The sequence below is a fragment of the Vanacampus margaritifer genome, chromosome 15 (assembly GCF_051991255.1).
Source record: "Vanacampus margaritifer isolate UIUO_Vmar chromosome 15, RoL_Vmar_1.0, whole genome shotgun sequence".
In the NCBI taxonomy this organism is placed as follows: Eukaryota; Metazoa; Chordata; class Actinopteri; order Syngnathiformes; family Syngnathidae; genus Vanacampus; species Vanacampus margaritifer.
Window position 1 is genome coordinate 5375696 of NC_135446.1, and position 25208 is coordinate 5400903.

The following is a 25208-nucleotide window of genomic DNA, read 5'->3' on the forward strand; positions in this document are numbered from 1 at the left end:
GCAAATAATTCTTCGCCCAGATTCCTAAACGCTACACTTTGTCTGTGTGTACTTTCTTTACCTGGATTTTTTGACAAGTCTGACTCATCCTTCAATATCTCAGCTGCAAAAAAAGCAGGTAAAAAATCTGTTGCGAGCAGGTCACTTTGACTTGTCCATGTAGGCCTACACATTCCCTTGGTCCACTTCCTCTTGTACGACCTGGTTCTGACACAACCCTGAAACAGACACAAATGTTTTGTGTTTACCAATATGATGGACTCCTCTCTCAAACCCTACCTATACACTGTGCACCCCAGCTTTCAATTTGTCATCAAACAACCAACAAAAAAACTACTCTGGACCCAGACGAGCCAAACAACTCCAGCAAGTTCAACATTTGACTGCACCAGCATGTAACAACCATCAGTTCTCCCAGCGGTCCATACCTGCACTCATTGTAACTAACAAAACACAATCGCCATCAAAAGCTTTCAAAGCGCCATCATATTCTGCCCCCTCCTGGTCACAATTCAGATGCTCCCCTCAGACAGTTTTACATGACATCACCAACATCAAGTCATCTTTGTTGTGCCACTTGGTTCCTAAATTGATGGGAAAAGCATACAATTCAGCATTCGTTGTGTGACAACTTTGCGTTTGTAGATTTTACTACCCTCATAAGTTTGATCTACCGCCGCCTCTGCAGCATAATAACAGCAAACTACATTAAGAGGCACCAAAATTGACAAACCTAGATGACCACAAAAAATGTATAATAGTTTAACTGAAACAAAAGATTAACTTTGTCTAAAAAAAAAAGTAAGTTTTTTTTTTTTTTACTCAGGTAAATATTGCACAATAGTAAACTCTCCACACACACAAAGGAACATGAATGTAATGTTGCTAACAAATAATGCTACAATTTTAGGATTCCACGTAGACACCACTTGTAAACCGTAGGCGTCTTATTTTACGTATTGACTACGACTACATTTTGTATTTATTTGAGAAATGTGCACTATTGTATAAGTGTATAAGCAAACATAGATATATATATAATGTAATGTTCAAATGGCCGAGCAGTCGTACTCACCACCTTACTGAGTGACAGTGCCATGATTCAACAAAATCTATGTCGTCGTGTTCAGAGTTGAATGTTTTATTTTCAAATTTTTTTGTTTTGTTTTTTGTGTTGATTTGACTTGGGGGGGACACAACTAAAGTTAAATACAAAATGAAACTAGCATAAACAATGTTACCCAGGAGGAAAAAAAATCTACAAAAAGTTAGAACATCATAATTGAAAAGAAGGCAATAATCACAAAATGTGCCACTTGGACAATTTCCACATCATTCCTCAAATGTTAACGTCATGAAAATGCTTTACACAAAGTTAGTGCAGGCACATATCCCTACAACTATAGCAAAATAGTTAAATGTGTTACATAGAACTTATTTCTTTTGTATAGTTTCTGGCAATAAGTCCACACATCCCACTGAAAACCTGAAGAAGAAAAAAAAAGGATGGGAAAAAAAAATCCAGGTAGCTAAGTTTTTGGTTCATTTGTCCACAAAATCAGACTGCGCTTCAGACACATTACGTTGTATTCAAACCATATAAATATACTATATCGGAACAAAAATAGACAAACTATTTCATACAAAAGGATTAATACCAAATAGAGGCTTGATAATAACGTTCAATAATTTAAAACAGGAAAAAGGACTACTTTCATACACGTTGATTCTGCTTCTAAATAAGGCTTTTTGCTCTTTTCTCTCTCTCTCTTCTTGGTCAAAGCATTCACGCCTTAGTGCCACAAATGCATCAAGTATAAATACAAAGTAAAATTATGTAGGTCAAAACTACTAAATAAGTTAGTGTCGAGCAACTATACATATTTACAGTTTACATACAAAGGTAGGTGTTTGTAAATAGAGATGATTTAAAAATGTAAGAGCGGCCAGGATATAATTTTGCCCTCACGTAGGCAGGAAAAAAATGATGTCACAATGAAAAAAAAAAGAGGAAATCGTTACATCACAGCCAAACAAAATCATCTTGAAATGCTCTGAAGGAAAACGTGATGGATGGTGTGGACAGTGGCTAATGTGAGTGTGTGTGTGTTGGGGGGGGGGACATTCATTCAAGCAGCATGTTAGAGGAGTGTGTACGAGTGGGCCCAGTAAACATCGGCGTGTCTGAGAGAAGAGGTACGAGTTTGTGAAAGGGGCGGCGGCCGGTCAGTCCACGTCGCTGAGGTCGCTGACCGGCTCGTCCTGCACGATGCTCAGGTGGTTCATGGCACGGCTGAAGGCCACCTGGACCGCCTTGCGGATGCTGGACGTGCGGCCTTCCATCATCTTGATCTTGTCGATGGTCTTGTCCATGCCCAGCGGAACCATCTTGGATCTAGGAAGCCACTGCCTGTGACAAGAGGCGAGAGGAAGATAGGAAATGGCTCTCAAGTCATATTTCATTGAGCTCAGATTTCATGCAGACAACTGTCTTTGTCTTTGTCATTGCAATTTTCTTTTTCCCCTCAATATTGCGATTCTTTCTTTAACTCATTTGCTCACAAAAATGTATAAATAAGTTCTATTTTAAATATTACCATGCTCCCAAAGACGTATACGTTTTTTTTTTTTAATGCTAGAGCATACAGACGGCTCTGATGCAGCTTGCTTGAAGCAATGGTAGTTATTACAAGAAAGGCCAGCAGGTGGCAGCAGCGTATACGAGATCAACCAGGGCCATTTTGCAAAAAAAAAAAGCTATTTTCCCCACTGTTTTAAACAGATTTGTGAATAAAGATGAAATTTATTATTAAATTTAATATTAAATTATTTTGCAATTTTCAGCATTGTCTAAAACATCATTATGTACAATTAGAACCTTTAAAAAGTTGATTTGCCACTTGCTGTTAACTGAAAATAACATGTGAAAATGACGATACGTGTTGAGGGTGCAGGTAACAACCAATCATGGCTTTCCTAACATTTACATTACATTAAGTTGAGCCGTGAAGGTGTTAATTATACATGAAAAATACTGACGTTATCAAATTCATGATAGACAAAATATAAACTTTTTACTGGTGAAAATAGCAAAATTAGTAACATATTCCTTGAAATTGCCAGCACTTGAAAGCGCCAGTAGAGGGCATTGCTGCATCATTTTAGATCCCTCTGTTTGCCAACTGTCTTACAGTGGGAGGCAGACAGGTGACAGAGTATGCGGCATATGATGATATGAGCAGAAGCAATGGCGTGTCATAAATGAATAAAGTGCAGTGACGGAGCTGTCCTGGTAAGTTGGCATCACTCTCAGTGCTTGTATTTCACGTAACAGAATATTTATTTTGCATTCAAAAGCATTTCTCAATGTTGAATTTTAAAGAATGAAACCATGTTAGAGTGTCACAGAAGAAAAAAATTCAAATAATGTCATTGTATTTGTTTACATAAAAAGCCAGTTTTCTGCGGATTTTGGGCAAAGAGGCTGAATTTCTTCAAACTTACCCATCTGTCTGTTTTCAAAATGAAACGTGACCCTTGGGCACAAAACTTAGGTTACCATTAGACGACTAATGAACCCTTAAGTATTGTTCAGCTTCCAATGGAAACTTGATGACAATATTAACTGAACTTTAAACAGCACATCTTGTATGGGGCATATGCCACGGAGGAGGCGGGACTTCCGACTTCCTGGTTTTCACACATCAGCTTTGTTTCCGTTTCCTGTTTGCGACGTGTGGGCCACATCCCAGTTCTTGCGCTTCCGCCTTTGTGCCCCTCGGTTGCGCTTTTCTGACGACGGGTGCGAGAATGTAGTGTGTCCGTCTCAGTTGTCCAAAGCATTTCAGAGAGCTGAGACACCCTGCGCGCTCCCGCCCGCAGCGATGGGGGTGCGAGTGTTGGAACGCGGCCATCAGTGGCTGGAAACGACGCTGATGTGTGAAACCCGGAAGTCCGCGGCATCGACCCCATTCATCACGAGGGAAGCGCTATGTGACATCCGTGGCGAGTTAACGCGTCCGCCGGGGGACAACGATCAGGCCTCGCCCGCTGACAGCTTTCCGCTCTGACGCAAATAGCCAGCGACACTCACCAGCTGCGCTTGGTGTCGAAGAAGAGCACGAGGTAGAGTTGCTCGTCGGCTTTGTACTGCATTTGTTCTCCGATGCGGAGCACGTCCATGGGAGGCATGGGGATGGACACCCCGTTGTGCTGGCAGCCCACGCGCGGCATGTGGGGGTCGATGATCTACGTGGCCGGGGGAGAAGGCAAATGCATGAATAAACATTTGCATGGCATACATTATGTGCACATGCAGCTTTCTGTCAGCTTTTAAGTCCAGCATGCAAAAATCAGGTCAATGGGCAGCTGTTCAAGGCTGCCACCTGGAGGACCAAGTGGTGAAACGCAACTCGATCCGTGTCTCGTGCCATCATTTCAATTGGCTGTAAATCGAATGCTGTTCAGTTTGCCAACCTTTACTGAGCCAAGGCACATTTTACATTAGAACAATCTCATAGCACACCACCATACAAATATGTCAACATATTAGTGTCTTTAATTAAGCAATGGTGAATGTTGTTATAATGAAATATTACCTCAGGTTATGAACGTTTTGGATTACATTCAAATTAAATTCATAACACGAGGTTTTACTGTACACAAATGTGCTGTGGCTCAGTGGTTAGGAATCATCTTATTTAAGTTTTTCCGAAAGAACAAAAACAACAACAACAACAAAACTCTAGAAAAATGTATTTAAGTTATTATATGCGTTCTCTCCTACAAAACACTCACCAAGGCAGGGTAGGAAGGGTAGCCACTACATTTGGCCCAAACTAGCTTTAGGGGTTCCAGTGCGACTGTTGCAGCACTAGCGGGCATCCAAATATTGCTGTTGCCAACCTCTACAGAAGCGGAAACACAACACCAAACAGGATACAACAGTTGGATTTAAAAACACAGGAGCGGCACAGCAGGAGCACCGAGACGGTCAGGGGCAGGAAATTCACATTGAACGACACTTATTGCACTTTGTCAGCCAAATCTGAGTTTTTAAATGAGGGGAGGTCCAGATGTCGACTGGTCGGCTGCCACGGCAACAGACACTGCTCACTGTCAACTGCCACAACAAGTTGGCTGTGGATTGGAAGTTTTTGCCAATTTACAACCCTGCGTCTTGTCCTATGTATGTACCAAGAACGCTTTAGATTCAATTGAACTTGAATTGTTCACATAATATTTAAGACGTTTATAAATGTAAAGCCTGTAAACATATGGTATTATGGTCAACAAACCTCGGGAGCATGCTTTATTGTTTCAACAGCACAGTTGGTATAAAATCTTTCCATAAATAGTTAGTTCTGAGTTCTAGAGTTCTGATTAATGTTGGCAGGTTTTGAGCCAAAACCACAAATACAAAATAATGCGAGTAATGCCTTCCCTAAAAATGTTTATAATTGCCGGTAATAATAATAATAATAAATATAACAACACAAACTATGATCTTCCAAAAAATGTTGGTTCCTTGAGACTATTGTACTACTTTCCTATTTGATGGCTTTGGCGTTTTGTGGCATTTTCAGGTGTTACAGAAAGAGCGAACCACAGGAGAAAAAATGTGAACGTGTGAAATTCAAGTATGAATATGCAGGAGTTATAGGACATGTGACAATAGCCTCAGTGTATGCTAATTGTTTTTTCTGTTGTTTTTTACCAATACACATTAACAGGACGATTTGAACAAACTCCAAATGAAACTTACCTGCGGCGATTCGTGCAGCTTTGGCAAAATTTCCATTTTCTATGCAGGCAATTAATTCATTCTTATCATCCACAGTGTTTCTCCGCAACAAGGCTGGTTTCCCTTTTCCGCACTTTGGAAGACTGAGAATGGTTCTGGACAAAAGTGGAAGGAAAACCCCAAAATCTATAATTGTCTTTCCTCCTGATTGGTGACACACGAAAGGTGAGAAGGTGGGTTACCCGGGGCCTCCTGGTAGACTACTACATGAGGAAATGGACGACTCGGAGGCGCAGCGTCTTCGGGGCTCCACAGGTCTGCTGGGCTGGCCAAGCTCTTTCTCCTCTTCCACCTCCAAGAAACTTCCCGACAGCCCTGAGTGGACACAAAATGTACATCAATTCCCAAAGCCATTTAAGGATGTACTGTCAAGTACTTTTTTCTTAAGCGAGGGATGGCAAGCTGACACAGGCCACTTTTTTTGTATTGCTTTGGCGCCATCTAGAGCCCAGGAGATGCTGCTAGAAGTTGCATAATAACATGCTAGTTTTTTTTTTTTTTTTTTGTCTAGACACGACATGCCTTATGTTTGACAACTACAATTTTAGGCGACCATCCTTAACTCATTCACTCCCAGTCATTTTCTCAGAAGCAATCCCCTTCACTCTCGGCTGTTTTACTGGATTTTGACTGATTTTGCAAGGCCCACAGAATATTGTGTTCTATTGCTATAAAAACATGGCACCTACCAAATGAAAGATAAAATCTTCTTTCTTCTTCATCAGGAAAAAAAAAGTGTATTTCTATCTGTTTCCGTTTTGCAGCAATTAGCATTAGAATATAGCTAAATTTCATCATTATTCACAAATCTATTTAGAATTGTGAGTAATTGAGGCTTTTTTTCAACATGGTCCTGATTCATTTCCTTTGCCCTGCTGCCACCTGCTGGCTGTTTGCGTAATAACTACCATTTCTTCAACTGTTCTTTGCAGTGGAGAGGCTGCAACAAAACCTTCTGTTAGCTCTAGCTTTAAAAAAAACCAAAAAACTTAAGAAACGTATAAATAAGTATTTGGGACACTTATCCATTTATCCATTTAAAATAGAACATATTTATACATTTTTTTGGGAGCAAATGAGTAAATACACGTCTTACCCATATCAAGTCTTTTAAGAGGAGACTTGCCCTCCTCTTGGTGCTCGTCCTGGATGTCGAGATGCTTCCTCTTTTTGCTGTGAAGTAAAGTTTCCAGCCTGGGAATAACCACAGACAGGAAGGATTTGGAAGCCAGCTGCGTGTTGCCGCCGTCCACGTCCTCGTCGCTCTCTTTCTGTTCGGCCTCGTCATCATCTCTGCCTCTCGCAGCCTTGAGGGGACTGGCGGCTTTCGACTTGCGGAAGAGCACGGCCGTCCGCCGACTGACGGTGCCCCCCGGCTCGGCCAAAGTAGAAGTGGCCACCACGCTAACGTCGCCGTCAAATAAAGAAGCCTGGAGGTTATTGTGGGAGTGGCCGTTTAGGTGTGGCGGAGACGAATGGGGGTGTGGAAGGTCCCCATCAAACATGACATTGGTGTGAGTTTTATCGTCACTATCTGGGGTGGCGTCGATGGGTTTGAGGGTTGGGGGCTCGGGGTCCGCTTCTGAGTGGATGTGGGGAGGAATGGCGTCAGAGGGCTCAAGTTTAGGCGGGAGAGACGAGTCTGCTGGGAAGAACAAGAAAAACTTGGTCACTATCTGGGTTTGAAATTGATGTTGGCCAGATGGCCCTGGCCCAGTAGTGTCGGGCCACAACCTTACAGATACTGGCCCAATGGGGCAATTACAAATTTTAGATGAAATCAGCACATCCTTGGCTTTTACAAGTTTCCTTTTTAATATTAGGACATTTTACAATCGTATATTTTATATATGTAGTATTTTATACTGCCCTCCCCTCAGAAAAAAAAATACAAGCAAAACAACTAAGTAGAGGAGAAATGTTTTATTTTCTTAAAATGTCCTGACAAATAAAATGAATATATCACTAGTGTTAATTTTATCCGCCATTTTTAAATGTAGTTTCTGTTTTAGTCATGTTTCAATTACGCTTGTTAGTTTTGATCATAGTTAGTCAATCTTATCCTGTTTTTATTTAGTCCATTTTTAGTCGACTATAAATCTAGCATTTTAGTCTTATTTTAGTCCAAGAAAACATAATTTGATCAATCTAGTTTTAGTCAACAAAAACTGTCAACATTTTAGTCAGGACAATTATTTTACCACTGTATATTTTAAAGTCAGCAGATTATGTTTAACATTTCGTATCTAAGGCTATGTCACATAAAATTTTCTCCCACCTCTTTGATGAAAAACAACTTGACACACAATTACAGGATATCAACAAGTGGCTACTATGGCTCCATGCTACGAGCTAGTAAATTAGCCAGCATTATTTAGCGGTCAGATTAACATTACTGTTGGAACATTATAGCTGTTGGATTAATGTTACATTATAACTATAATTTACTTATTTTTTAAAAACTTTTCACTGTGAATCCACCTCCTGTCTGTCCCATGTGTTCGCACATGTTGCACCCGCTAGCTGCAGATCTGAAAGGGTGTGTGTCACATGACAGTGTCACAGTGACAGATTAGCAGACAAGATTTTACAAAAATCTAAATTTTGTTAAATTTTTGTTTATGAACTAAAATGTCCATAGATTTTAGTCTTGTCTTCATTAGTCAACCAAAATGCATGCAGATTTAGCACCAGTTATTGTTTATTAATGAGGGTTTTAGCCGAAATTAACACTATACATCACCCCCCACCCCAATTGTACGCTACATACATAAACTCCATACATACCCTCGTCATCTGGGAAATGCCCGTTTGGCTTCCATTTCTCCTCTTTTGGCTTAGCAACATCGTTTGCTGATGATGAAGGCGCTACAGAGGATGAGCTGCTGCTGTTGTGGTGATGGTGATGGTGATGATGATGATGGTGATGATGATGATGATGCGGAGAGGGCTGGACTCTCTTCAAGCTCAAGTCGCTGCGCACGTCATTAATGGTCTTTTTTAGCAGCTTGATGCGTTTGCTGCGGGACGGGCTGGACTTCATGGCGCAGGTCATGTCGAACTTCTCCAGAAGTTGCTGCAGCTGCTTGTCCAGGGCTAAATGGCTGCGATTGGCGGGCACCAGTAAGCGGTCCACTGAGGAAAAGTAAAAGGCAGCATGAGCATCGTTACATATTGCAAATAAATCGACATCTACAGTTTGCTTCAGCTTTACCATCCTCCCACGAAAAGTATGACGTCTTCAATTTGGGGGCCTCCTCCAGATGCATGCCGCTCACGGCGTCAAAGCCGATTTTCTCCGCGTCCCGCCGCGCCTTCCGAATCACCGCCCCGCCCTGATCTCGAAGGCGAACGGCGGACCGGTAGAAGTATGTGTCCTTGGAGTTGTACTTCATGCAGTTGTTGACAATGAGGTCAAAGTCCTCCTCAAACTGGTCAAAGTTGTTGTATTTCTGGGCGTCGATGCACTGCCGCATGGTGGACAAGTCCATCGGGCGCTTGATGTGGTCGAAGTAATCGGGCACCTGTGGGGAATACACACCGACACTTGCACTCGTTTTCTGTGTGCGCTCTCACATTTCAGGGTTCCTACAACTTAAGGCAAGTGCATTTTTTCAAAATGATGAAATTTAAGACCAACTTCATCAAGTTTCCAATGTCCCAAGTACAGTCTATAAATAACATGCATCTGCACTTAAGAATCCCGACTATAACCACATAAATGCTTTGTTGGTTCCGCTATTGCGTGATGTTACCATAACAATCATTCAGTATATTATTTTCTTAAAAATGTTAGTTTATTTTGAGATTTGAAACTATTTACTTGGGCTAAACAATTTTGAAAAATAACCAGATAGTAGGGCTGTAAATCTCTCCAATCAAGACTATTCGATATATGGTTCGGTTTTAAAATGGAACGATACGGTTCGGTTTGATTCAGTAGGATGACGATTCGGTTCAATTTGGTGCAACGATTATTTGATTACTTGACCACTAGTCAACTGCCAAATTAATTTATAATTATTTTGATACCCCATTAATCATTTGAATATCTTGTTTAATTTGAAATGATCTAAATCTCATAATTTGCACATTTGCAAACATTTGCTTTTATTTTGGAAAACAGTGATCACCATTTTTGCCTATGTAATGCTCTGACATGTTACAGACCAAGTATCAGTCTTTTAAAAGGCTATTTTAACATGCATCTGCCTGATTAAATACAACACTTGTAAGTATTGATGGGCGAGTACCAATACCAGGTATCGGTGCCAATACCAACCTTATTTTAAGCTTCTTTAATGTTTAGGCAATGTTGTTTTTTGAACATTTATTTGAGTATGATTTTCATTCAATAGTTTTCAATACATTCAAATGTAATCATCACACAGTACACTTCTATTTTCCTACATTCAAGCACAGTGTTAATGTTTGTTGCAGTGGCCTACAATAATAAATCCTAGTTTACCTCTACCTCATTTTTCAGAACACTCAGCTCCACTATGTTATTGTATTATGGTGATGGTCCAAATGGTGGTACAGTGACATTTTTTATTTATTTTATTTTTGTGTCTGTATACAGGTAATTACCCCTATGTTTTCTCCTGCAATTTTATTAGAATACATATAATAACAATAACGTTTTGTCATGATTACTGCATTACAACTGCAGTTGTAATTGTAATACCATTAAGACGACAATCAATGACAGTTACGTAAATCAGTGCTGAGTTTATATGGGGAACTTTGTACACTCGACGACACAATAAAATAAAATAAAAAGTGTTCCAAAACAGTTCACGACCACGTATCTGTGGATGTTCTACCTTTGTGCTCGTCATCCCTCCGCGATCCTGGCTGACTTTCCGCTCGTGAAAGCGTCTGATTATCCTTCTTTTACACACTTAAGTGAAAAAAAAAAGTTTGGGCATCCCTCCTTGTGTCAAAGCCAGGGGACGCTGCTAAGCCATTAAGATCTGACAAGGGTGCGCGCGTCCTGGACGGGCTAAATAGTTGTCTGCCATGTCATCCTTCGTTTCCCCCCGCAACTTTCGAGCGAGCCCAGGAGGCAATTCAAAGTTGTTTTATGCGACTCGGGGGCAATATAGTTACCCCCTCCTCGTCATTGGCGACGTGGCGAACGGGGAGCAATTCAGCAATTCTACCTGCAACATAAAATCAATTTATAACGTTTTGACAGGGCTATCGGCCAGCTCAAGCTATTTTTAGACCGATTCATTAGTCCGTGTGCCGGTGCACTCGCATCGTTCAAATCAAAAACGGATTTTCGGTTAAAATCGTTTTTTGTTACACCCCTACCGGATAGGGATTTTTTCTGTTGTTGTTGCTCTTTTCATCCTCTTGAGATGTATTTTACAACATAAAGAAGCAATAAAATCATCTGTTATACAATACAAAAAAAAAATCTGATTTATTATTAGACATAACATTTTGGTCTCATAAGGTTAGACTAATGCTAAACTGAACCATGAACTAATATGAAAGATAGTTTTATTGATCTACTTCAACAACAGTTAACTTATTAAACACTTAGACTTGCAGTCTTAAGTGTTCACTATCGCAACTGAATAATAATTCTACCAAACAAGTGTGGCGTAAACATAAGTCAGTAAATCATATATCAGAATACAAAAATATGCAAAAAAAATAAATCTGTGGTTTCAAACCGCTTTATCGCGTTTTTCATATTTCATGAAACAATGATATGTAAATAACGTGGACTGCACTTAAAACATTGAACTTATTACACTATATAAATATGCATATTAAAAAAAAAATACAAAGCCTAACGATCTTCTGAAATGAAGCAGCCCCCCCGCCAAAAAAATTGCAATCTAATCTACTACATTACGCTGTTGATTTGATTTTGATTAATTGTTCAGTCATGCTATTTACAATCGTAAAATCCTATGTGATAAAAATTTTTTATGACTTCTGATAGCGGCATTTAAAGCCTTGTTTTTAGAATCATGGATTCAAAACATTTAAGAATGTTTGAAGATTTTGCACGTAACCAGCATTAAAGGAGAAAAAAAAAAGGTTAATATTATAAAAATTAGGATGTAAAAATTGGTACCTCATTGACATCGACTGGCTGGGTGAAGATCCTGGCCTGGTCTTTGGACAGTAACTGGTCCAAGACGGCTCTGAGCAGGATGCTAAACGGAGTGAGCTGCATTTCTAGCAGGCTCTCTTGGAACTTTAACTAAAACACAGACCCAAGAAACATTAATCCGTGATTGTTGCCCTCCCCCCCACCCCTTGCATAACCTCCAGAGAACTTTTTCGATTACCTCCTCCCTCTTGAGCTTCTCCCGCTTGCGAATGAGCTCCAGCAGCAGCCGGGCTCTCTCGAGGTCATGCCGGAGGCGGTGCCACTCCTTCAGCTGCTCCTTCAGTGCTCGCGTTTCCTCCTTGTTCTGCTTCTGTGAGGGAAGAGAAGCGGGAAATAGAAATAGCTATATTTCATAACGCACGACTGGCTGAATTGGTTCGACAAGCAAGCGGGTCCGATGCGAAAAGAAAGGAAGAGCAGAGCCCTCTAATAATTGACTGATGAACAAACCGGTTGTGCGTTCTTCTGCGATTGCAGGCTTGTCTGCAGACGTCGGATCAATGCCAGCCCATTCCTGGATTGACGTTTAAGAGTCCAGTAATTTAGGACCAGCTCCACAAAGGCTTTCTTTTTCTGGACAGACACCTGGTTCAGAATGGTTTGTAACCTGGCGAGGACATGAAGAAACAAAAACATTGTAAATTCGCTGTCTAAGAAAGATTGAACAGTTTCAAACAGTTAGAAGTTACTTCGACTATAAATTTGCTCACATTAACATCAGTACATAATACATGATTCAGTGCAGCACTGCAGCATTATAAAAAATATAATTGGCGACATACTTCGCCAGAGATTGGCAAATTACTTTCCGGTTAATTTCCTGCTTCATTCACAAAAGTGAGAACAAGAATGGAGAGAAAAACAAGAGCACTACAATTACCAGAAAAAGGATTCAATATAATTTCAGGGACACTAGAGCATAGATGTGTGCCACATTGCACTGGATCGAGTCGTTTTAATATTGATATTAGATGGATTATTTTTTGTTTTTACTTTTTTAGCCAAAGCTATGAAAACTATCTTGTTTGACACTTTGTTTTCCATTTCGTTGTTGTTAGCTATTTAATCAATTAATTGTTTTTGTCTGCATTTGAGATGTCCTGTTTTGTTGGCAGTTTTGGAATACACAACTAATAGCCCATGTGATCTACTTTGCCGTTACAATCCCCAAGCATTTTGTGTGTGAAAAACAAAAAGTTGAGTTTTCTGACAGTTTGCGAAAAGCATAGGTGTGCATTTATGGGGTCACCTAAGTTCGTGCCAACGTGTGAAGGCAGTATCATTGCTAATATTATTGAAGAGCCTCAAGTAAACATGATTAGTTTGTTTTGAATAACTTAAAGTACAGCTGTTACAGTAACCATTCTTTACCTTGCCACACTGATCAATTCATATACTGGAGACGTTAAAAAAAAACAGTTTTAAGATCCTCTCCATTTTAAGTGATTTACCGCCACCTTGTGGCATCTACAGGAACTTACTGTACATGCAATCTATTAAACAACTGTGCTTCTATCAACCTCTATAAGGCACTGTACAAATATTAAAACTCGACTCTCAGCATTCACACAAAAATACCTGTCTGCGATTGAACACAAGAATGTGTGACTCTCAGCATTGACACTAGGAATTACATTCATCAGTATCATTACAGGTGGTTGTACCTATGAGCAGGAAATACAGGCACAGCAGCAGGAGTTGGCGCCTCACTTTCAACATCAGCTTCAGGTTTCGTCATCTTCTTCTTCTGTTTCCCCTTACATTGTGCAGCTCCTCTACCTTTGTCCACTTTACTACATAGTCCATTCTTGGGTCTGGTCTGGTCGTAAATGGCGAGTTTCCTCCTCACGCAGCCGTTGGGCATGTGAGCGCCGCAGTAGGCGGTCTTTTTCAGCGACAAGGTGGGCTCGCCCGACTCAGTCAGGTCTTTAACGGGCTCCATCTTCATGAAGAGGCCAGCTTTTTGGGCACAGCTGACGTGGAAGGCGGTGTAGCAGTTGGCTTTGTGGCACTGGATGCATGCCCCGACGCCTTTTTCTTTGCACAGGTAGCAGGTGAGCTTCCAGCGGGCCGGCGGGATGTGGCGCACGCCGTCGATGGGCTCGATTAAGGTAGTGTTGGAGAAGCCCACCTCGGGGACCCACAGGGCGCACACCACGTGGCCCCAGCGGTCGTCGTCTGTCTTTTTCACCGCGCCGCCCTTAGTGGGGCACAGGATGCAGTGAGCGGGCTGCGTGGGCGAATGCAGGCAGTGCCGGCAGAGCCACTGGCCCTCGGGGATATAGGGGACGCCGTAACACTCCTGGTGCACGGCCACGTTGCACATGTCGCAGAACAGAATGGCGTTGCTGTTGTGACACTCGCCATCCATGCAGATGCAGCATACCGTGTCCTCGTCCACAGACGCTTGCCTTTCGCTGCCTTTATCCAAGCCCTCCAGGTACAACTCTTTTTCAAAGCGGTCAATAAGGAACTCAAAGACGTTGAAAGAGACCTGACTGACGCCTTCACTTCGCCGCTTTTCGTTGACCAAATCAAGCCAGGCGTAATCTTCCTCGTCCATGTCGTACTCAGTTTCCTCATCAAGCTCTTCCTCTGTCTTTTCTTCGTATTTGTAATAAGAAGAATGACGTTTAGGAACTGCCGGCAAATTATATTCCACAGTCCGAAATTTAGGCTCTGGAAGTTTTGGACCAGGATTAGCAGTGACGGGATGCCCGCCTCCTCCTTTCTGAGCAGTGATGCCCAGCGCAGCCTTCCTCTTCTCCTGATTGTTTTTTAATCGGACCGACCTCAATAGAACCTGCTGCTGTGGTTTGTCGGCGTTCTCCTTGTTGTTTGCGCACTCCATCATCTCCCGCAACATGGGATCGCCGTCTGAGATCACGTCGAGGCGGTCAAAGACGCTGACCCGATGGATGCGGCCGTCGAGTTCAAATTCCACCATGCGCTGTGCTTGGGCGTACGTCAGAATCTGTTTGTTAGGCGAGGGCTTGATGGGCGAGGAAGGCCTCTCCGGAGCCGAGACTCGGTGGTTCCGGGCTTTTTTCTTCATCTTGTTGCGCCGTGTTTCTGCAAAAAAGCACATTTACCCACATGAGCATAGACAAGTATTTAATAATAGCAATAGCTTAGATTTATATAGTGCATGTTATGTGGCCAAGGATGCTTAATAATAACTCAATTGACCAATTCATATTGATGTCTATGTATTCATGTTACATGATCTATGAATATGAGTGAGAGAAGTCCTACTGAGAACAGATGTGTTGTGGGAATTCATCTACATTCACTAAATTGGTCCGAATACAATTTAATACAAATACTGTATCTATGCTCATCCATGTCAGTGTTACCCAACCTTTATTGAGCCACGGCACCCGCTTCACATAAGAAAAAGCTCATGTGGGCCATAAAATAAAACATTCTCTTCATTTATTCACAAATTGATTTAGTGAGTAACGTTGCTGGCAGAGACAAAAGCGATATCGCAATACAGTATATTTTAATTAATAGTGACAGGAAGAACAATTAAATGGTCTCCCACTAGATGACATAATGTACAATTAACCTGTGTCCCCACTTGTTTCCATTCATACAACAGAATACTGTAGTGTGCAACTTCACGTGTACTGTAACAGCTGTGTGATCACCTTCTCTATAAAACCTTTTGTGAATGTGTGTCATTTGTATATGTATAAAATTTGCCTTGGCTCATATGGCTGCGACACACTGCACTGCAGTAGGGCCAAATCAGAGCCGTTCGCGGCAAAATAACGCTAGTCGGAGATATGCCGGTCACGGCAAACTAACACTGCCTTTAAAAAAAAAAAAAAAAAAAAAGTTTGCCAAGTTGTAATGAAGGCATTTGATTGCAGTGTGAGGCGGACACCGTTGGGACTGCACAAGTTTGCACTTGCCAACATTTGACACTGCGACAATAGTCCAGATGATTATTATTATTAGGGATTCAAAAGTAGCCGAGCAGCTAACAATAACATTAGCGAGCTAGTTGGCGTTAATATGAAGTGCTACATATCCACTAAAAAATGCCAAACTAAGTAAAAGCCTTTAGAATAAAACGTTTGGAGAACGTATGGGGTAATGCTACTGTGAAAACGTGTGTTGCTTTGCAGGGAATCATGTGAAAAGTACATACCTTAGCTTGTCGAACCGTGTTAGCTCGCCAGCAGCCTTACAAAGCGACAAGGCCTGCTAAGTGGCTCTCTTTCCGTACGCCGAGTTCTCATCCAATTCGGCGCTTTAAATCAATTGCTAATACAGATATTAATATGCTTCGCGTGTAGTTCGGTCCCGGCGATGCACTCCGCGCTAGTTTTCGCTTTGAAAGGGTCATTCATAATATTGAGAATTGCTCGGCGCCGATCGAGCCGGAGTGAATAGCAGCAGGAACGCGAACGGTAGCAACCGGGGCGGCTCTTCCACCCCCCAACACAACAATGCATTTTTACCAGACAACTCCCACCGCACGCATCGCTCGACGCGTGACGCTGGAGGTCATGTTGGTAGAACCGTAGCGAGTCGTATTTCACACAAAAGACCCATCTGTCACGCACTTTTGACGACGCTACATACACACAGGCAAAAAGCAAAACCCGAAAACAAAGCTCCGAACAGGGGCACTAGCGACCGCGGTGAGTTTACTTCCCATCATGTGCTGGGTCATTTCATTGAACGTCTCTCCCCTGGCTACAAATGTGACATAGCTGACACAGAGGCGTTATTTATTTATTCCCAACCACCTCAGATCCCTACTCTGGTAACCACTTTTCATTCCCAAACCTACGAAATCGAGAAAAAAATGCCATTTTAATAGTGTCTTTAACGTGAAACATGTGGATATCGAATGCTCTTTCAATGACAGTGAACGCAGCACACGTTGAAGCGAACGAGCGAAAAGCCCTTCCAGTTCTTTTAAATGACGTCAACGCTGAGCATTGTCATGTCCCACATAAAGATTTACAATCAAGTCAAAGTCACGCAAGTGCTTCTTGGGTGAACATCAAAGTGCTGTCGTGCAATGAATGACCATACATCATACCCCCCTTTGCCGTTGTGACATCACGAAAATCTGTTCCTTCCGTCCGACGCTGAGTGGAGCTGCTCCAGCCGAACGTGCAGACAAAAGCAACAAAGTGGAGCCCCCACTCAAATGTATCACATTTAACCGTTCATTGGCCGAAACGGTGAAGCAGCACTTCACGGTAAGTCAGCAAGCGGATACGAACCCCCGCGGGGATGGCATTTTAATAGCGGATCGGCTCGTCGTTGGGGAGAACTCGTCTGAGCTAGGTTGGGTTCGATTATTGGGTTCTGCCTCGCCAGGTTTAGCTAGTTTGTCCTGTGTATGGCCTAGCTACTGGCTAACTAGATCGCAGTCACGATCATGTGGTACCAGTACCAAACAGTCAAGCTTCGTTTAGGGAGCCTAGAATCACCACTGATGTCAAGTGGCAGTTTATTTGTGCGTCATAGCCGGGTCATAGAAGTGTTAAACGCTCCTGCTTGTTTTGGTGAGTGTATTAGCCTCGAGGCTAACCTAGTTAGCTCAAGGATAACCACCATGTTTACTGTGTGATGTTACTACTCGTTTATTATTTGCACGTTAAATCCCGTCGCTTGTCGCTTATTGTACTGCTAAGTCCCGTTACTGGTTATGGTTCGAACTAAAGCTATTTAAACTTGGTAAAGTGATCTTCTATGTTGGCTATATATTCTGTTGTCCTTCCGGACTAGCACTTGAACAAACCCGGAAAAGCTTGCTGTCAAATAGTACTTGCGAAATGCCTTGCTTTTTTTTTGTTCCTTTGGTGACGATTAATATGAAACCACCTTTTGGAAACGCAATCAACATAATGAAACTGGTCATAGTGATCGCATTTGCAAAAGTAATAGTTTGGGCAACACACTATGTGTAATAACCGTAGTTTTAACTAATATAGTGTTCATGTACTCAGGCCAACATAAACTGGACTCCCACATTATGTCTTTGTTTTGTTTTATCGTACCGTGGTCTGATTATATGTTGTTGTATGTAAATAAAATACAGTCTATAATGGTCATACTTGGCGCTTGTATATTTTTCCCATCCTAAATCACCAGATTTCACCAAAATGATAATGTCAAAATGCCGTGTGGAATGTCCAATTCAACCTGAGTACAATGCAAAAATGATTTAGAAAATTGGACGATGGGTCTGTTCCAGAGATAGTGAAGTTTTGTTGTTGTATTTTTGTCAGAAAAAGTGGCCTACAGTCCCTGACAAAAGTCTTGTCGCTTATCCATTTTGTAGAAACACCAGCTTATAACCTGATTTTTAATTAACCCATTGGTTTTGGAAATGGCTCATATAAAAGCTAAAACCCTCCCAAATGATGTTTAATATACAAAAATAAATTTGCTTCACTGAAGAAATTTTGATCATTTAATGAACACAGAAAGGTCAGATTTTGGCAAGACAAAAGTTTTGTCGCCTACAAAAAGTAAAGTGAAAATGGAACAAATAATTTACTTCAAATACAAAAAAAGTTACATAACATCAGAGAATGAAGTAGTGGTGCTGTGAGATCCATATCTAATATCTTGTATGACTTCCATAAGCTTGAAGGACTGCATCCATGCGGTTCGGCAATGATTCATACAATGTATTGATGAAGTAATCAGGAATAGCAAAGAAAGCAGTGTTACATGCCTCCCAGAGTTCATCAAGATTCTTTGGTTTGGTCTTCCATGCTTCCTCTTTCATTCTACCCCAGACATGCTCAATGATGTTCATGTCTGGCGACTGGGCTGGCCAGTCTTGGAGCACCTTGATCTTCTTAGCCTTGAGGAACTTTGATGTAGAGATGGAAGTATGCGATGGAGCGCCATCCTGCTGCAAAATTTGACCCCTTTTATGGTTGGGAATGTAAGAGGTAGCCAATATGTCTTGATATTTTAGGCTATTGATATTGCCTTCCACCCTGCAAATCTCTCGCACGCCCCCATACTGGATGTAACCCCAGACCATGATTTTTCCGCCACCAAACTTAACTGTTTTCTGGGTGGAGCTCTGCTGCAGTGGAAAAGGGGCTGGCCTTGGATTTTCGAGCCAACAAACGGTCCTCCCGAGCAGTTGTCTTGCGGGGTCTGCCAGACCTGGGCTTGTCAAAAACATCTCCAGTCTCTTCAAATCTTTTTCTTATCCTTTGTACTTGACGCTGAGACACATTGAAGGTGTCAGCCACCTCAGCAGTGGATCTGGTCTTCAGCCTCTTGATAATCAACGCTTTGGTCTCAGGGTGAATTTTAGGCATGGTGTCCGTGGTCAAGTTGCAGTTGATGTGAAGGTCTGGTGTGCTGGGGTTCTTTTTATACACACCCACTAAGTGATTGGTCAACAGGTGAGGCTGGAATCAAGGATTGGGTGCATCGTTTGACAAGGCGACAAGACTTTTGTCTTTGCAAATAGTGACTCAGTGAGCTTTATACCAAGCTGTAAATATTAGAATGCTTTTCAGCAGTTTCGTTTTGCACCAAAATATTATTTCAAAAGCTGTTGGGATTGAATTTAGCCATTTCTTGTAAAAAAAATATTGATTAGAAATATATTTCAGGGGCATTTAAAGTCAACTTGTAGCCAAGCGGCAAGACTTTTGTCAGGGACTGTAGTTTGGGGAATGTTTATGTGACATCACCTATAGAAAATCTGTCCAAAAAACACCTCAACCCTTTTGTTTGTTTGTTTTTTCTGTTTCGTCTTCTGTTGGGGGATTCCCTTCTTTGATTGGCTGACAAGTTTCAGTTAAAAATATCCACTAATTGTGAGTACAGGCTAAAATTCTGAGACATCAACCGGTCAAAATTACAGTAATGTTTCAAACACCAAGACTTGTCCTAAAAACTCAACGTGACTACTGCAAATGTAAGATTATTGTTCAGAAGAGCAGGGTGGGCAGTAGAACAGGTCGGTCATGTACTACAGCAGTCAGTTTTATATATTTGTTGGAGGATTTTAGAGCCATTTGAAGTGCTCATTCCATGTGATGGCAACCATTTGTCACGTTGCCAGTTATCCAAAGTCAGCTACGATAGGCTGAAGCTCACCCACGACTATAACAACTGAAAATAAATAAGCAGTATTAAAACTACCTGGTAAACACAGTAGGGAAAACCACTGCTCATCATGCATAATGTGTCATGTCCCTCAGCAGTTACGGATTGAGCAAGAGCACAGGAAGTGAACTAGCGGCTCTCCAACAGCTACTCCAATTTTTAGTGTAGAATCTGAGATTCTTTGGTCCCTAAAATAATCCTCCACAGCCAAAAGTGGTTGCTTGAGTTAATATTATGCAATTGGACATGGAGACAGACTAAATCTAATTTGAGCTGCCATTACCTGTTGTCATATATAGAAAGAGAGAATGGACTCTGACCTTGTTTCCTCTGTCTAGGTTGTGTGCGGCGAGGTGGAACTATCTGGGTCATAAATGGAGAGGGACAAGCTCGCATCCTGGGACCGGACAAGCCACACAAACATAACACCTGCTTGAGAAGCGCTCAGCTAATGTCTCAAAGTGATTCCATCTGACAAGGCAGACCTGACGACAAGACAGAAAAACCTTTGGGCTGCCGCCATGGACAGGGAGGAAGACGTGTCTGGCGTGGAGGAGGAGTCCCTCAATGGCTCCATAGAAAAGAAACAAGAGGCAAAGGGCACCTGCCTGAAAATCGAGGGTCAGGATGGATACGTGTTTAAATCCTACAGCATGAAGCCACGTGAGACAAAGGATGCAAAGTCGTCTTTTTTGTCCAAAACACTGGATAAAGAACTTTTCCAATCAAGCCATCTTTCTTCTCAGGGTGATAAACAGTTGGAGTCTGACACGGAAAAAGAAACGGATCCGGCGTCGCCATCTCTTTCAAGCAAATGGCTCAGCATGCATACACACGAAAATACAGAGAGTGAAAAATATGAAAATGAGCCCAATCAGCATATCAAAGATGAAAGCCGAGATACAAACGATTTAGAGGACGAAACCCAAGATTTTGAAAGACTAGCATTTAGTAGCTCATTTGGCCCTTTTTTGAGTCGAGATGGGGACGACTACAGTAATTTATTAAGTGGCTATACAAGCACTCTTTATGATGTTGCCATGGATGCTGTCACCCAGAGCCTTTTGGCATCTATGAGAAGTCAAAGCAACCCAAGGAAAAAATCCCCTGCATGGAATCATTTCTGCATCTCGCCAAGGGACAATACCAAAGCAATCTGTTTATACTGCATGAAAGAGTTTAGTCGGGGCAAGAATGAAAAAGACCTCAGTACAAGTTGCTTGATGAGGCACGTCCGAAGGGCTCACCCAACTATGCTTTTCCAAGAGGGAGCGGACGCACCAACACCCAACCTGAGTGCGTTGGCCTCCTCCTTGATCCCTCCTTCCCCCAACTCGCCAAAAAACGGAGACATAAGCAGCTTAATGTATTTGGGCTCAAAAAACACTTCACCGTCCACATCCTCGGCTGAAAATTCAGACCTGTCATCCAAAGAAGTGTTGTCCAAAGTCGAACCTCAACTTGAAGCGCTTGCCAACAGTGACTCCATCTACGGTGCGCTTGAATCTTCACATTCCGGTGAAAACAACCTTGAAGAGATCTCCGACGGAGGGCACGAGCGCCTTCCGAGCAACCCAAAAAGCTCGAGTTCCCGTCGGAGATCCGCCGTATGGAAACACTTCTACCTTTCGCCCATAGACAGTTCCAAAGCGGTCTGCATCCATTGCATGAATGAATTCAGCAGGGGCAAGAATGGCAAAGATCTCGGGACGAGCTGTCTTATTCGTCACATGTGGAGGGCCCACAAGGAGGTTGTCATTGAGGAAAACGGACTGGGCAATCACATTCCTCCGCCCTACTCAAACCCGCCATCACTGTTGTCCCGCACACTGTTACATGACCCACTGGACATAAAAAAAGAATCGCCTCTTCCGTCTTCACCTGAAATGATGCTGGACGAGTTACCGCAGACGGTGGTGGAAAGCCTGGAAATCAAAAAGGAATGTGACGAGCCGATGCTTCTGACTGAACACGAGTCGTCGCTCAACCTGCCCTTCAGTGCTCACGGGGACGATACGCCCTCAACTTCCTCACCGTGTGATCTCGCTGACCTTCCCGGCCACAACCAGAATCACGTTATTTTCGAGCAAAACAAGAAAATCATGAAACGGGTCAAGTCGGAAGTTTGGCAACATTTCATTGTGTCACCGGTGGACCAGTTAAAAGCACTGTGCCGCTACTGTCCATGCGTCATTAGTCGAGGCAAACGGGGGGACTTTGGTACAAGCTGTCTTATGCGGCACCTGATGAGGCGCCACCCGGACGTCCTCCAAAACCAAAAAGTTGCCGATGACAAGGAGGCCTCCCCGCCACCCTCCGTTAACAACACACCAGACGCAGTTTCAGCCAAAGAAAGCGAAAGCCCCGCCAGCAAGAAAAAGCCGCAAACTGTTTTCAGTAAGAAGACTTCCAAACTGTGGAACCATTTTTCAATTTCGCCCACCGACCCCACCAAAGTGGTCTGTTTGCACTGTAGCCGCACTATTAGCAGAGGCAAAAAGACTACAAACCTCGGCACGAGCTGCCTCTTCAGGCACATGCAGCGGTTTCATGGACATTTTCTCGAAAGCAACAACGCTATCTCAGGTGATGCACAGTCTGCTGGAATTCAAGTCAAACAGGAGCTCGTGGATATGTCGCTTTACAAAACGCAACAGAACCACGAGAGGTTTGATGAACACCACCCCGATGCCAAAAGAATTACCAAACTTGTTGCTGAAATGCTTGCACTGGATCTTCAGCCATCAGCTATGGTGGAGAATGCTGGACTGAGCAGACTACTCGAGTATTTCCAGCCTCAATATTGCCTACCACCCTCTTCCTACTTTACCAGCACCGCAATACCGGAGATGTACGAGAAGGTGCGGGACGTTGTGCTGACACATCTGAAAGAGGCAGAGAGTGGAGTCGTCCACTTCACCACGAGTATTTGGGTCAGCAGCCAGACAAAAGAGTACTTGACCCTAACGGCCCACTGGGCCACGTACGATTCGAGCGTCAGACCCCAGGGCCAGGACTTCCACTGTTCAGCTCTTCTGAGTGTGTCTCAAATAGACTGTGACCAAGATATGCACGACATCCCCAAGCAGCTGGAGTATCTGTGGGATTCTTGGATCACGTCAGCGGGTCTGAAGAGGGGTTTCACTGTGACCGACAACGGCAACATAAGAAACAATCTGGAGGAGCACGGCCATGTCACGGTGCAGTGTTTTGGCCATACCATTGACCTCATTGTTAGCGAAGCCATCAAGAGCCAGAGGATGGTCCAGAACCTTCTGAGCATCGCTCGCAAGATCTGCGAACGTGTGCACCGCTCAGCCAAGGCTAAGGAGAAGCTGGCGGAGCTCCAGAGGGACCACCAGTTACCGGAGAACCAGCTCATTCAGGACATCCCCTCCAAATGGAGGACTTCCTTCCTAATGCTGGAGCGGCTGGTGGAGCAAAAGAAAGCCATTGACGAGTTGTCAATCGAGTGCAATTTCAGGGAAATCATCAGCTGCGACCAGTGGGAGGTGATGCAGTCCGTCTGCAACGCGCTGAAACCTTTCGAGGTCGCCTACCGGGAAATCCGCAACCGCACTGCCACTCTGGGACAAGTGATACCGCTCATCCACATCCTGAACAGGAAGATTGAACTGCTGTTCGACGAGACGGTGGGCATCGACAACATGCTCCGATCTCTCAAAGAAGCCATGGTGAGCAGGACGTCAGCCACGTTAAACGACCCGCGTTTCACCTGGGCGACCATGCTGGATCCTCGATACAAGACTTCATTATTCACAGAGGAAGAGGCACAACGATGTAAGCAAGACCTGATCCGGGAGCTGGACCTGTTCTCTTCTACCTCCACAGAAACGTCTCCACTGCTCAGCAACGGCTGCAACGAGACGTCGGTGTCAGACCGCGCGCCAACCAACAAGGACAACATCTGGTCCCTGATGGCGGACTTGAGGCAAAAAGTGAAACACGAGGACAAAGCCAAGTCCTCGGAGCTGGCAGTGCTGGAGTACCTTGAGGAGGACATACTTGATCAAAGCTGTGACCCGCTCGACTACTGGAACCTGAAAAAGTTCCTGTGGCCCGAGCTCGCCAAAGTAGCAGCCCGTTACGTGGGCTGTCCTCCCGGCACCATCCCGGCCGAGGCGCTGTTCAGCACGGCGAGCGTCAACTGTGTCCTGAACCATCCCAGGCCGTCACTGGAAAACATGGAGGGTCTGCTCTTCCTCAAGGTTAACCTCCCGCTCATTTATTTTCAATACTGATGAAGCATTAACATGAAGAAAGAGGGAAAAAAACTTGATTAAGGACCAAGAGACATAGCTGTGAATTGTGTGATGTATAGTATATCTTGTATACACTGATTTTCTTTCAATGCTGCAGCCAGGTTTGGGGGAAGACTTAATTGTACTGTGTGTACTACTGTTCGAATACTTTGAAGAAGTTTTCATGAAAGGTCTCAGTGAGAGGTTTATCAGGGAGGGAGGGGCTTTCTAGCTGTAGGGGTTGCGTGTTTGCTTATTAATAATTGTGTGTGCGTGTGTTCTTTTTCTCTCGACTCTCTCCTTGTGCCTTATCCAAATCTACTTCAGGTTAAAAAGCTGTAAATATTGTGTTGAATCTGCACAATTCACGTCAGGTTTGCTTTTGAATATTCTCAATTACTGATGCAGAGTTTTCTTGAGGAAAACATGGCCCAAAAATAAATGCTGTGACTGAAAGTTAATGTTTGAAGTTAATGTTATTTAATTGTTATTGTGAAATTGTGGCTCATGGTACTGTCGTTGAGAGATTTACTTTTTTTTTTTTTTCTTTTTTTTAACTTGAATTGTTTTAATAAGACTAAGATATTGCTGTATTTTCAGAATTGCGAGGTTTGGAATATACAATTTGTTTTGTAAGCACAATTTTGGTTTATGTTAAGGGGATTAATTTATGGGTTTGAATAAAGAACTGTACTGTACATTTTATAAGAAATTCTGAACTTGCTTTGATAAATGTTTAGCAATGAAACTGGAGCCACGCAAATGTTGCAGCTGTTTGTAAATAAAGGTTTTCCTTACGTTAAGAGTGTATTCCATTTTGTTTACATCAATTCAGTTCAAGATTTATTTTGACAGTATAAAATATGCATGTCCTAAAGTAAAGCAAAGAATG

General features: G+C 42.8%; 2 protein-coding genes across 5 annotated transcripts; one reads left to right on the forward strand and one right to left on the reverse strand.

Annotated features, from left to right (window-relative positions):
* Window positions 1-1125: 1125 nt before the first annotated feature.
* On the reverse strand, window positions 1126-17001 carry brd1a (bromodomain containing 1a). Of its 4 annotated transcripts, XM_077543535.1 has the most exons (13): window positions 16099-17001; window positions 13604-15011; window positions 12390-12546; window positions 12118-12249; window positions 11901-12029; window positions 9018-9327; window positions 8591-8938; window positions 6900-7448; window positions 5986-6118; window positions 5765-5898; window positions 4798-4907; window positions 4094-4248; window positions 1126-2410 (listed from the first exon to the last, which is right to left on the reverse strand). In XM_077543535.1, the coding sequence occupies exons 2-13, from the start codon at window positions 14992-14994 to the stop codon at window positions 2227-2229; spliced, it is 3732 nt and encodes a 1243-aa protein (XP_077399661.1). In that variant the 5' UTR covers window positions 14995-15011; window positions 16099-17001; the 3' UTR covers window positions 1126-2226. The 4 variants fall into 4 exon arrangements, with proteins under 4 accessions (XP_077399661.1, XP_077399660.1, XP_077399659.1 ...); XM_077543534.1 differs by having other exon boundaries at window positions 6900-7445; window positions 13604-16977; XM_077543533.1 differs by having other exon boundaries at window positions 13604-16977.
* Window positions 17002-17025: 24 nt separating this feature from the next.
* zbed4 (zinc finger, BED-type containing 4) lies at window positions 17026-25119 on the forward strand. The gene is made up of 2 exons (XM_077543538.1): window positions 17026-17164; window positions 20393-25119. Exon 2 carries the CDS (start codon window positions 20576-20578, stop codon window positions 24314-24316), a length of 3741 nt encoding a protein of 1246 aa, XP_077399664.1. The 5' UTR covers window positions 17026-17164; window positions 20393-20575; the 3' UTR covers window positions 24317-25119.
* Window positions 25120-25208: the final 89 nt, after the last annotated feature.

What these genes read in the sequence shown, in the direction of transcription:
- brd1a (XM_077543533.1), bottom strand. Translation starts at nt 15,027, where the DNA reads ATGTGCTTTTTTGCAGAAACACGGCGCAACAAGATGAAGAAAAAAGCC. An exon ending in GCATTTCCCAGATGACGAGG is followed by an intron (nt 7,449 to 8,590) that starts GTATGTATGGAG and finishes TGTTCTTCCCAG; the next exon opens with CAGACTCGTCTCTCCCGCCT. An exon ending in TCTTAAAAGACTTGATATGG is followed by an intron (nt 6,119 to 6,899) that starts GTAAGACGTGTA and finishes GTGTCCACTCAG; the next exon opens with GGCTGTCGGGAAGTTTCTTG.
- zbed4 (XM_077543538.1), top strand. Translation starts at nt 20,576, where the DNA reads ATGGACAGGGAGGAAGACGTGTCTGGCGTGGAGGAGGAGTCCCTCAAT.